Source organism: Rhineura floridana, chromosome 3, assembly GCF_030035675.1.
Source record: "Rhineura floridana isolate rRhiFlo1 chromosome 3, rRhiFlo1.hap2, whole genome shotgun sequence".
Taxonomy (NCBI): Eukaryota; Metazoa; Chordata; class Lepidosauria; order Squamata; family Rhineuridae; genus Rhineura; species Rhineura floridana.
In genome coordinates this window covers 42,032,403-42,045,572 of record NC_084482.1, presented here as the reverse complement: position 1 = coordinate 42,045,572, position 13,170 = coordinate 42,032,403, and the positions used below count along the sequence as shown (strand labels likewise).

The window sequence follows — 13,170 nt, the reverse complement described above, 5'->3', positions numbered from 1 at the left end:
TCTGATCCAGCTGTGCACAGCACTGATTGGGGGACTCCCAAGGCCATGTGCCTCCTCCCTCTTCAAAGCAGTTTTTCCATGTTTAAAAAAAATGGATTCTTGCATGCATGTGTTCAAAATAACGTTCAGGTGAATGAATGTATACACTGCACTTTTTAAAAGGCAAACACGACAATGAACTGAATTAGTATTTGCTTTGTAGGTCACATCTGTCCCTGGTATCCCGAATACAGCATAAAGCCGGGCTTATCCCCTGGGGAGATATATGTTGCAACTCATTTTTGGGGGTACATCTGTACATAGCTTCAGATATAGTTACCTATTTCCCATGGAAAATGAAATGGTCAGGTTAGAGTCAACTGGGTGGACTAGGTGGCAACTTCATGTCCCAGCTCCCTGGGTCAATTGGAGCTGTACCAGTACAGCCCATTCCACCAAAGTCAGTGGTATATTGGGTCAGAATCAGGCAATGCAGAATCAGCACTTCAGGAACAGACTGTACACTCTTGTGCACAAGGAGAGTCTCCCTCCACTGAAATGATTGCAGAACTTTGTGAACAAGAGATCTCCGGACTGGTGTGCTGAGCTTTGGCTTTATTGATTCAAAACCGTGTGAATGCTCATTAATTAAAGAGCAAATGGAAGATAGTAGAGCTGGTGCAATTATCTCAAGCAAGTGAGATATTTGCTTTTAGGAACAGGCAATAAATTCCTACTCCATCATTGGTCCAGTTGACTTCAGTGGGAATTCTGGCACACTGTAGCTACTCAGCTCCACTCTCATCTTTTTTAAGATCACAGGTTTCAATTGCCATCCTACCCTGCTGCATTTGCTGTTCCCCCTTTGCTGCCTTTTCCCATCATGTGTTTTTGGCATCAGTTGAGCTAATAATTTCAAGTGTTGAAAAGCCCCTAGCAGCCTCATGATATTGACACCAATGCAAATTTGCTCTCTTCCAGTCTTTTTTCCAATATTCTTCCCATAGAACTGATGAGTAGCTAAAGTAATTAAAAGATTTTCTTGCACGCTGATAGGCACTGGGAGGTTTGACTATAACAGATATTTTCAAAAGAGCCTTTGTTTGGTATTTCCGTTCAGCATTTGTACACTGAGCTTCTCTTAGTTTCCTTCATGTGAGTCCATCTCACTGAAGAAAAGTTGAAACTGAAACCAAGCTGAGTTTTGCCCTGAGTAAACAAACCCTTTACTGGTATTCAAAACACCAACCTGGATTTGATATGAAGCGTGCAAATCTTAAATGACCTTTTGCTGAACCCATCTTGAATTTTGAATTGGTAGAGGGAAAATAACCAGGTAGAATTATGCTTTGGAATTTTCGGGTGGGGGGGGCATGCTTATGGTGAAGTAATTCTGCCCTCTGGTGGAATTATGCAGGAGTGTCTAACTGATATTTTATTAATTTCTGAATGAAAATCTAAGGCCTTCCAACTGCCAAAACAAGGAAATGTTTTATGGCCTAGTTGCACGTGTTTTGCATCAGGCATTATTAAGCAGTGCTATTCCTTCAGGTTTGAATTCACCAGCTGAATTCTAGCAAGTTCATGACTGGAGTGAAAACAATTCTGGCATGTTTCCTCAAACACAGATTCTTCTAAGTTAGGGAGCTTCAAGACAGGGAGTTTAGTGTGAATTGGTGCTGCTCATGCACACCAGTTTTCCGCATTGTCCAGATGACATGGTCATCAAAATGCCAGCTCTTACTTTTCTTTTTTTACCTTTTAATCCTGATTTCACTAACACGGAACATCTAATAAGTAAAAATACATCTGCAGTTACTGCATTTGGAAGCTTATTAGCATATATTGGGGGTTGGAAGATGGTTTGTCACGTCTGATGTTTCAGTGGATGGCTTTTAACACCACACCTCTACTTCCATTGGTTCCTTACCTGCATTGTAACCTAGCCATTTTGTTTACAGCAGCCCAAAAGATACCGGCATGTATGTCTATGCCAACTGCAACATGCTGAAAGCATGTTTGAATTTCTACAAGCCAGTTAGGAGGAGCTGTTCTCTCAAGATCTCCACACAGTGCATGTGGGGATTGCCTTGGAGACTGTAATTGCAGTACATCCAGCAGGTTCTTTAAAAAAAAAGATTAATACAAGCCCTCTTTATCACTCTTGGGCAAGCCTTAGTCAGGTAAATATCATTTGCACAAGACCCTAGTATTAAATTATGTGTATGTATATGCACAAGCTTCCATTTTGTCCATTGTGAAAGATGATGACTGAGGCTTATAACATTTGCTCTTGCACTGCTGTTGTATGTGAATGCCCAGAAAAACAACAGTGGAGTTTGACTTTTCTTTCAACTTTATATTATTTTGGTTTGAGTGCTTTAACAATCCATGAAGGAGCAACCTTTCACAGAGATGGAAAAGAATTCCCATTGTTTTGTTCTCAATAATCTTAGCTTCTTTTTGGTGATGGTGATCTCATAATTTTCTGTATGAAATGTTATACACTAGTCTTTATAAAAAGAAAAGCACTTTCAGGTCTCTTATGAACAACCCCCTCTGAATGTAAGATGATGATGATACATAAATAATAATAATAATCTATTGTTGTTGTTGTTACTACCCACCCTTCATCAGCAAGTCACAGGACGGGTTACAACAGTTTAAAATTCAATATTAAAAACACTTAAAATAAATTACAATCACAGGAATATGGTGGGCCCTAAACACACATTTCAAGTGTCACAGGCCAGGATGTGTCTTTAGCATTTTGCCAAAAAACGTATAGTGAAGTTGCCGGATATACCTCTGTGTGGAGGAAGTTCAACAATTTAGGGGCTGACACAGAGAATGCCCTCTTCTGGGCTACCACCATTTCCGAACTACCAAGAGTGCCCCCTCTGCTGATCTTAACACTCAAGAGAGTATGTAGGAAAGGAGGTCACAGGTCCAGAGCCAGGCATGACTGGGTCCTTGGGCACTAGCGTGTCCCGGGCCCATGGCACCATAGCTAATAAGCCCACCTGTGCCTCCCACCTACCTCTCCTGTCTCTGTGAACGACGTACGTGCTGCGTGCGCATGCCTGCCATCAACCAAGATGGCGGTGGGGGTGTGAGCCTCTTAGGGAAGCCCCCCCGCCATCTTGGTTGATGGCAAGCATTCACGCACAGCACGCATGTCATTCACAGGGACTAGAAAGGTAGGTGGGGTGTATGTGCATGCTTAATGAAGCCCACACTGACTGTATGGGTGTGTGTGCCTGGGAGCTCCTTCTCTGCAATCTGTGGCAGAGTTGGGAGCCAATGCTGTTGCAGAACAGGAGTGTTACCTTCCCATCCTAAAGAGGGGCCCTTCATGGGGGCCCCTCAGGTCACAGGGGGCCCCGCCCAGGGCCCAGCCTGGCTGCCCTCTGGTGCCAGCCCTGGAAGGTTGCCTCTCAGCTATACATGCTGTTTTATAGAATAATTTCATCTAATCCTAATTTTTGCTGAGATGGTGACATAGGTCCAGGCTGGTGAAAGTTCACGTGATGGAATACTTTAATGGGAAAAGTGTCCTGTCTGGCTAAAAAAATTCTCCTTGATATATAGTGGGCTTTTTGTGGAGGATTATTTTATATATGAAATAATATTCAATCATGTGAGCTTCCATGATGATATAACCCAGATACAGTTGAATGAAGTATATTCTCCTTTTAAATCCAGAAGCAGCTTTTCAGCTGACTTTAATGAGATTTGGATCTATTTATTGATAAAAAGTTTGTTCTCTGTGTTTTAAAAGACATGTTCAATAGATACAGTGTGTTCAGCAAATAAAAATTGGCTGCTTCAATTATGAAGCTTAACTTACTATAGAAAATTACTTTTGATTTGTCTAGCATTCTGTTCATAAACACTTATATTGGAGTTTAAGGTCAGAATGCTAGACAACTCGATTTTCAATGGAACTCACATCAGTTGTTTTTTTACATTAATCAGCAAGCCCTTTCTTGAGTATCTATTTGCAAAAAAACTTTTTAGAATCAGTCCACTAGGAACTATAATAGAAGCAAGGAAGCAATTAATGGTTTGCCTGTGTTGAGTTATCATTCAAGGCCTGATGCAACTTCTGTTTATATGTGGATTCTGCCGTTATTCAATCAATTCTGGTTTCAATGTGAGAATTTACTGGAGCTCCAAGGATGAGATAAACAGAGCCTGAAATGTGACTCCTGAAATTTCAGTGGCCAGTTATGAAAATGCTGGAAAGAGCTCTCTTTAACTTTGGAGTTCTTATGCATAAATCTTTGCAGTGGAATGAGAATTTGTCATTTAGACAAGCACCTAAATAAAACTTTGAAATGGAATAAACTTGCACAGTGGTTCTAACATTATTTTTTCTTTCTTCCTTTTCTTCTCATTGAAGACATGACCATGGACGAAGTTCGAGAATTTGAACGAGCAACTCAGGAAGCCACCAACAAGAAAATTGGGATCTTCCCTCCTGCAATATCAATCTCTAATGTCCCCCTCCCTTCTTCAATCCGCAGCGCTCCTTCTAGTGCTCCATCTACCCCTCTCTCCACAGATGCACCTGAATTTCTAGCAGTTCCCAAAGACCGGCCACGGAAAAAATCTGCCCCAGAAACTCTCACGCTGCCAGATCCAGACAAAAAAGCGCTCTAAGCCCAGCATGTTTCTTATGACAAGCCATGACTGAAAAAATAGCATTTGCAAAGCTCATGGCAGTTGTTTTGTGTAAACAGATTTTACAGATCTGGAAGTATGACTTCGTCCCCCTCCCAGGCTTGTCCTTTAAACTAGTTAGCTAAGTGCATGCAAGAACATAGTTCATGTGCTCAGATTCTCAAACTACAGCTGTAAGCCATATGACGGATGTTGCTATCAACACAAAATAAAATAGCTTGCAAAAGCAAAATCAATCTCTTCATAGCAACTGTAGTAAACAAAAGTAATTCTCATATATAGAATAACAATATTTATAACTAGAGATGTTATATGGATTTAATAAAGCTGGCAAGGAGATCTTGAGAGAATGAGGGACTATTTAGGGACAGGTTCAAATGACATTTCTCATTTCAAGCCATTATATCTCAATTTCTAAAATCCTTTTTACTCTCAGGCCGAGTGCACCTTAAAGTAAACCTTTGAACTGCTATTCACTGATAAACACTTGAATACCAACAGTAATTATCCAGATTTTTGTTTTACTGAATACAACTCAGGATTTGGGGTGTAGCTATTGCACACTTTAAGCTCTTCGAAATTAAAGAACCAGCAAGCTCTGGTTGTAATTCATTATACTTATTTTGAGACCCTTGAACTATTTGTATCTTGCACAAAAGTTGTGACTCCTTTTTATTGTGTGCTGTTGTATAGCTTTTCTGTGTTGGTATTTGGTAGTGTTGTTGCAGAGAGCGAGATAGGAACACAAGCAATTGAATAGCCCACCAAGCTCACATGAGTGAAGTCTGTCCCATTAATAATTCAGCAATTTATTTCAATCCCCCAGAATTCCTGAGAAACCAGCCAATACACCTGATCCAAAATCCTGTTGAATCAAATGGAGAGTTCAGTCCATTTTCTGCTACTGTACATTGTGAGCAGGAGTTAAGCTATTCTATGCTATAAATCTTCCCATTCTGCTAATGATAGACAAGAATGGCTAGCAAGTGATTTGAAGGTGTCTGATGCCACTCTGAGGGATGTTGCCTAACCTCTCACCTGTCAACCCAATTCCTCCTCCTTTGCTTGTGAGAAACAGAAGTTCTGTTCAGGAAATGGTTTGTGTAGGGGGGCATGGGGCTGTGCAACCTACAGACACTCACTCCGTGTCCCAGCCCCACCCTGCTCATTCCCCACCTTCCAGTGATGAAGAGGAAAGGTCTAAAGGGAAAGGTCACTTGAACACAAGTAGAAGCCAATCAGGAACCCTGCTTTATCAAGCAAATTCAGGTAGACTGCCCCCTCCAGGCCTTCCCCCCTCAATACAAAAAGGTTGGGAACAGAGACAGCAGGGGTGGCACATGCAGGGATGAGGCTGATTCATGTGGCCTTGCACATCCTATGCAGATTGATACTTCCTGTACAGACACAATGCCTTTGAGAGAAAGAGACATGAAAGCTGGAAGACAGCAATGGGTGGTGTTCAATGCTAGTCCTACTCAGAGTAGACCCATTGAAGCTCATAGACATGACTAACTTAGGTTCATTAATTTCAGTGGGTCTACTCTGAGTAGGATTAAGTTGAATACAACCCAATCTCTTAAGCTTACTAGCTTCCCTCTTCTATATACTCATGTATGCTTTCTTACTATTTCTGGCCTTCCCCTGGCCTGGTGTGTCTATAGTTCCCCAACCCTTGTCAGAAGAAACAACAGGAAGGAAGATGGGAGGGGGGATGTTAGAAGGAAAGTCAGCTGTTGAGAGGTTTACAAGTAGGCCATTCTGAGGAGGCGATAGGAGGTTATAGGCCAGATTCTCCTTTCCCCTCATAAGGGTAAAACTAACTGCTGGCAATTTAAGGTAGTATTAAGGTCCATTTGCTACTATATTGATTAGTGATCTTTGTATAAACATGCTACTACTGGTTTGTTCCACAAGACTAGAAGAGCCTTCACCAACTTGAGACCCTCCAGATGTTTTAGACTACAACTCTCGTCAGCCCCAGCCATGCTGACTGGAACTGATGAAAGCCATAATTCAGCACAGCTGGAAGGATACCAGCTTGGCAAAGACTGGTCTAGAGGCAGTTAAACCCAAGTTGAGACAAGAGTTCTTAAGCATGGTGAGTGGGCTTCTTCAGCTCTTGACAAAAACAAAGGATTACTTTAACTACAAGTATGTGGCTTGTTTCATTCTGGCACCAAAGACCGGGAGAACTATAGAAAAAATTGGTGAACAAGAGTCATTATATGTCTTAATATTTGTCCCCTAAATGGCCCCTGGGACATCAAAACTCTGTAGGAAGTTCTTCCACCAGTTTACATCACAGGTAGGGAAGTACATCACCCACACAGCTTGGTGTGTTGATGGTAATTAGCAGGCTGGAGTATGGGGAACAATTCTATATTAGCATATAAAACCAGACTTCTAGGAAGCTGCCTTATCCTTGGAGCTTTGGTTCATCTAGCTCAATGTTGTTTACAGTGACTGGCTTTCCATCGTTTCAGGCAGGGGGCATTCCCACCCTTACCTGCCACTGCCAGGGTTTGAACCAGGGACCTTCTGCATGCAGAGCAGATGCTCTACTAGTGATCTATGGACCTACTACTAAGTTAGAGAGGATCTCTATTGCTAAAAATCCTGTAACAAGACAATAATACAGTGTGAGGAAGAATTCCAACTAACATTCTGGAAAGGGAGAAGAATTCTCTAAAGAACTATGTCTCTTCAGCCACAGCTAGCAGTTTGTAGCCCACAAGCCTTGAGCCTGCTCAAGGGTGCAAGAGGCCCAGTTTCAGCTCTTAGTATATGGACCAACAGAATATAATGCCTATGATTGCAGCACACTGACTTCAGAAAGGGAAACCTCGTGAAGTTACCCTGCAAACGTTGACAGAGAAGTTTCTATCCGGTCTTTGTTTTGCAGTGCACAACAGAACACAAAAAATTATGTGAGAAGGTAATGTAGAGATCTTCTAAGGCTTGTTAGAGAAACAAAAAAGACTATAATAATAATAATAATAATAATAATAATACATTTTATTTCTAGGCCGCCTATCTGGCCGCACAAGCAGCCACTCTAGGCGGCGTACAAGATCAAGTAAAATACAACATACAAACTACATAAAAACCCAAGAACTACAATATAAAACAAACCGAACCCACCCATAGCTAAAACCAATAAAATTAGGCTACCCCAGGGATCTTGTAGGCCTGCCTGAATAGCCAGGTTTTCAAGGCTTGGCGAAAACTTGGCAGGGAGGGGGCATGGCGAAGATCATAAGGGAGAGAGTTCCAGAGGGTGGGGGCCACGATTGAAAATGCCCTCTCTCTGGTCCGCACCAGTCTAGCTGTTTTGACTGGTGGGACTGAGAGAAGGTCTTGAGTGGCTGATCTAGTCAGGCGGCATATTTGTTGATGCTGGAGGCGTTCCTTCAGTTAAGCTGGGCCGAGACCGTATAGGGCTTTAAAGGTTAGTACCAACACCTTGAATTGGGCCCGGTAAACAACTGGTAACCAGTGTAGATCTTGTAACACCGGAGTGATGTGATCGCGGCGACGGCTGTTCGTAATCAAACGTGCCGCCGCATTCTGTACCAGCTGCAGTTTCCGGACCGTTTTCAAGGGTAACCCAACATAGAAATTCCTGGGCTGCTGCTTTCATGCTAAATTTATTTCTCTCATGGAAGAGTAGAATTTATGGGTTCAATCAAGGGGCTTTCCTGGATCCTCTTCCCCAATTCAGCCCCCTGCGCTCCCCCCCCAAAAAAGCCACTCTATAAATGGTTGAGAGATCCTCTAGGTTGGTGTAGAATGAGGCACGGGAGGCTGCAGCAGGATTGGGAAATTGGCAGGGCTACCCTTGTGCAAATGAAAGTGTCTTTCTTGCTTAAAACCTAAGGGTTTGTTATTTTTACTATAATAACCATGGAGAATTACAATATCAGTTGCACCTTGTCGTTACACATTTGGAAAAAAGGCAAGATCTTACTGGCCTGTTAGTAGCATCACCCTTCAGTCTCAGGAATCAAAGTTGCTTCCCAATATCACAGGTTAAATTAGGAGTCTCTTTCCTTACGTAATCATCCCACGCTGTCCAGTGGTTAAGGATATATAATTAATTCCAAACTGCAATTAATCCTTAACCATTTTCTTTAGCAAAGCTCTTAGTAATTAGCTCTCTCCAAGCTACATCAGGTCTTGCTAAGTACTGAATGTGTCATAAACTTGTAGTGAGATTATACACATTCTCATCAGAGGCAAATAGAAACATACAGACCTCAGGGTGTTGTAATTATCTTGAAATAAGGGAAAAGAAATTAGTGGATATATTTCTAGCAAGTGTGGTAGCATGATTATGCGTGTGAAATAGTAGCTGACTTAAATCCACCACCGACTTCTAAGTGGCATGTTTAAATAGTAGGTAATAACAGGATTTTAGAGTAGTTTCAGTCATGGAATGGTGGGGTGGGAAAACAATACTGTACATTGTGTAGCTTTGAAAGCTTCAAGAACCCAAGGCCAACATAATCCAATAGTTCTTGATACACCTAACGTTTAGCTTTATACCTTCTCTCAGTTATTGCCCATAGGGTTTATTTTTCATCTTTCTCAACATCCTGGTCTTCTGTTTGGCTGTTGTAATATCTCCCCCCCTTTATTATCACAACCTGTTTTGTATATAAATCTACCCCGACTACGCATGTGGCTATAGCTAACAAATGTGTATTGCTACCAATTTAATCGTGATAATTTCTCCAGACATACAAGTAAATGTTGCTATCCTTCTATCTCCTTTTAGAATGTTCCGCACAGATGAATAGGACAAGACAATATTCAGCTTTATTGTGTTGGTTTGTTTTAACTGTATCACATCCTAATACTGTACAGTTGTGTTACTTTCACTTGGGAAAAGAGGACGCACTTGTGTAATTGAGTAATACATCTCAGAAAAGATGCTGCTTAATCAACTGCATAGAGCATATCAGAAACAGAAAGATAATGGCATGCCATGAAAAAAAATAATGGAATGTTCTGCATTACCTCCTCCACTCAATGTTGTAGCTATAAGCCTTTGTTCAACTTAGATGTGCTATCAAAATTTGGTGCTTAATGTGTAAGACACAAAAGTTTGATTCCACTGCATGTCTAAATGATGGGTTAGCACAATCCATTCCTGCCTCACATTTTCTGTTTTTATATGGGGTGAGGGCAAACAGAAAAGTAATCCATTAGATTTCTAGAGAACTGGTATCATCTACGGTTTTCACGGATCACAGTAGACTCCTCTATCATATTCTGTTTGCCCTCACTGCTTTTGCCATTATTAAGCTATCAATTATTTAATGAGTTTTTGTCATGCTATGACAACCTCCTTTTTAAAGTATTTCCAACACAAGACTAACTAAATTACATTTCTAGCATATTTTTGTTGCACTAATATGTTTTTTTATAAAAAAAAGGTTTTCAAGGATAATTTGTCTGAATTCATTTGTACAAATTATGCTGTATATTTTTAGATGTGATTGTGAGGAACAGACAGAACTGCGGATGTTTATATTATTTGTTTTGCGGAACAAACTGATTTTAGTTGGCACTTTTAAATGTGTGGTGCAACACAGCAAAACGGAAGTATTATGACATTGCAGTGTTGTAGGCTCTTTACCCCTTTTTGTGACTGGCAAATTGTATATGTTGAAGTACTGCTAGAGAAGAGTTAGGAGGTGCATGTTATGAAGGCGATATACTGCTTTTTTAAAATTAACCTTTCCTACCTGTAAAACAGATTCCCAAAATTGTTGATTTAAAAAATTGCAACCTTGACAACATACTCAGGCAAAATAGTAACTAAAGTAAGTTTTTTTAAAGACTTACCATTAGAGTCTCAGTAAGAGTGGGTTCACACTTACTACAGGAAAAACAAGTGTGCATATGCATCAGTTGTGTTTGCAACAAGGTGTGGATGAAAATACATACATCTTTAAAACACATGTATGTATTATCAAGAAACCTTCATTGTGCCCACATTAGAGTAGCTTAAAGACTATGTTGTCAACGCTACACGGTTGCTGTGGGAAACATTATTATACATGCAACAGTTGTGTTTGCCAAAAAGTTTTGAGCTACCACAAGATAAAGTTAAGCTCTGCCACTCTTCACACATGAGTAAATATCATTCCTGCTAGTTATACCATTGACTTTATGCTTGCATATTTGAGTAAATCTACAGAATTAAACAGCTCAATCATCTCCAAGGCTGTAATCCTCAGACAACATATTGCAGACCACCCTATTGGAGTGGTGCTCCTCCAGAATAGATGGCTTGAGATGCGCATCTTCAATCTGTTTTCCTTTCTAGATTTCTGTTTAGTAGGTGATGTTTCACTTGGTAATGGAATATTTAAAACCTTTGTTAATGTAAGAATGCGCTTTAAAAAGTCCTGTGGTTTTAATTTGAACAGTTATAAGAGAAGCCACACTCTCGCATAACACATTGGCTTAGATCCAAAGGTGTTCCAGTATGAGCAGAAGGTTTTAACTAATTCCCTCCTCTCACTGCAGCACCACCACCACATCCCATGCTGTTCTGGAGGCTGAAGTGCAGAGGAGAGGGTGAGAAGACCCCATTGGGAAACTGGAATTCCACTCACTGCTCTAGATCAAAGTTACTGTGGTTTGCCACACCAAAACTTTAAAAATATGCTGTCATATAGGATATATCAAATATATGCACTTCATATCAACTACAGCTAGTAAATGCAATACGGGAGGATACATGACCTTGTCAATAGGAGCTTTCTGACTGCCATTATTCAGACTTAATTTAGATGTCTTATGTCTCATAAAGGCTTGAAGCTAAACAATTCTTGACTGGTTCCTATGCCTTCACCCACCCCCAGTTTGTGTGGACAGCATGGTCTTTGAATTACAGCCTCCTCTGATTTTTGAATGTTACTTATGGAAATGAGTTTTTATTTCATTTCTGTAGCAATCTTTGTGACTTTGAATGTTATGTATATTATTAGTGTTTTGTGGATACGTTTAGTGTTACATTGTTTAGATGAGCTAGTTTCATGAAAGGAGGACCAAGTGCCCTGAGATAAACAGTACAAGACTAAGTAGAAAGATCTGAGTCTCATAGTTACCATACACACCACTTGTTGCTTTTAAGTTATTTATTCTTGTTTTACAAGTTACCTTTTCTTACATTCTGTTGTAAATAAACTACCAAGCAATCTTCTTTCCATGGCTGCCTATTTTCTTTCTGTGAATTCAAGCAACAAGATCCTGATCTATCTTTATTTTTTAATGTTTTCCTCTTCAGATCCAGTGTGGAAGGATAAAATAGGCAAGGTAACACCATATTTATTAAACACTGTAGAATACCTTAAGAACTTTTTCACTGGGCTGTCTATCAGTTCTGTGAAGATGTTGCTGTGAGTTGTAATGACTACCATACCATTCTGGCTGTAAATAGCTAGCTGTTTAATTTGAAACAGCACTAAGAGGTCACCCTGCTGGTTTCAGTACAAGGCCTGGGACACCTGAAGGCTTCCTATAATATTTTATATGTGTCATCAGTGGAATCTAAGGAGGAAATGAGTTCATTTCTGCAGTCATCAAAGGATGAGTCACAATCATTTACACTATGAAAGACCCTGTCTTCTATTGACTGTTTTCCATTTGGTCTTTGTCATTTGTAAAAAGATGTGAGAATGGTTCCACTTAGTTTAGATGAGTTGAATGTATTATGAAGTTTCCTTCTACTGACGGTTTATCTAGCCCAATAACTAACCTGACCAGAGGTGACTCTCCATCTCCAGGGTCTCCAGCAGGTCTTTCCCATCATCTGCTACCTGGTCATTTTTAAAGAGAGGCCAGGGATTGAAGCTGGGACTTTTTGCAAGCAAATCACATGCTTTATCACTGAGCTCTGTCATTTCTCCTAGGGAAATCCTTTCATTTACAGCACCTTCCGTATGGTTGCTTTTTTTTTTTTTTTTTTTTTTGGTAAAATACTGTTTAAGTAGAGAACTGGAGTACTTCGTCTTATCATAAAAGTGATGGGAAATGGAGGCACTTTTAAAATAATCATTTCCATTTCCTCTGCTAACGTTTATATGCTGCTATTTGGCCAGAAGACACCAAAAGGGGCCCACAATCATTAAAATAATACAATAAAATCAAAATATCCTGAATTCAAAGCAGCAGATGCTTTCGGGCCGCGAACGATATGTAGCATTTCCCCCCGTTTACATTGTGTTTCCTTTGCATCGAAATGGAGTGGAATAAGTAATGACAATGTGCTTTACATAGTTAATCATACCTTAGCAGATAGCAAGACATATATTGTCAGCTTTGGAGGAAGAACTGCAACAGAATAGAAACACTGCTGTGTGTGATGAATACAGGGCAGTGTCTGGACCCTGAATGCAGAGCCCAAACCCTCATGGGCACCTTTCCCTGAGCCTGAAGGACCAGATGCCTCCCACTGCATATCAACAGTCCAGCAGCACCAATACAAAC

The 13,170-nt window shown here is 40.5% G+C and overlaps 1 protein-coding gene across 1 annotated transcript in view; it reads left to right on the top strand.

The window, feature by feature from the left end:
• The window catches only part of PITPNC1 (phosphatidylinositol transfer protein cytoplasmic 1), a 223,282-nt gene extending 211,410 nt beyond the window's left edge, over positions 1-11,872 (top strand). Inside the window, exon 9 of the mRNA XM_061615570.1 lies at positions 4,385-11,872. Within this exon, the coding sequence (XP_061471554.1) occupies positions 4,385-4,644 (260 nt within the window). The 3' untranslated portion in view covers positions 4,645-11,872. The remainder of the gene's footprint in view (positions 1-4,384) is intronic.
• Positions 11,873-13,170: the final 1,298 nt, after the last annotated feature.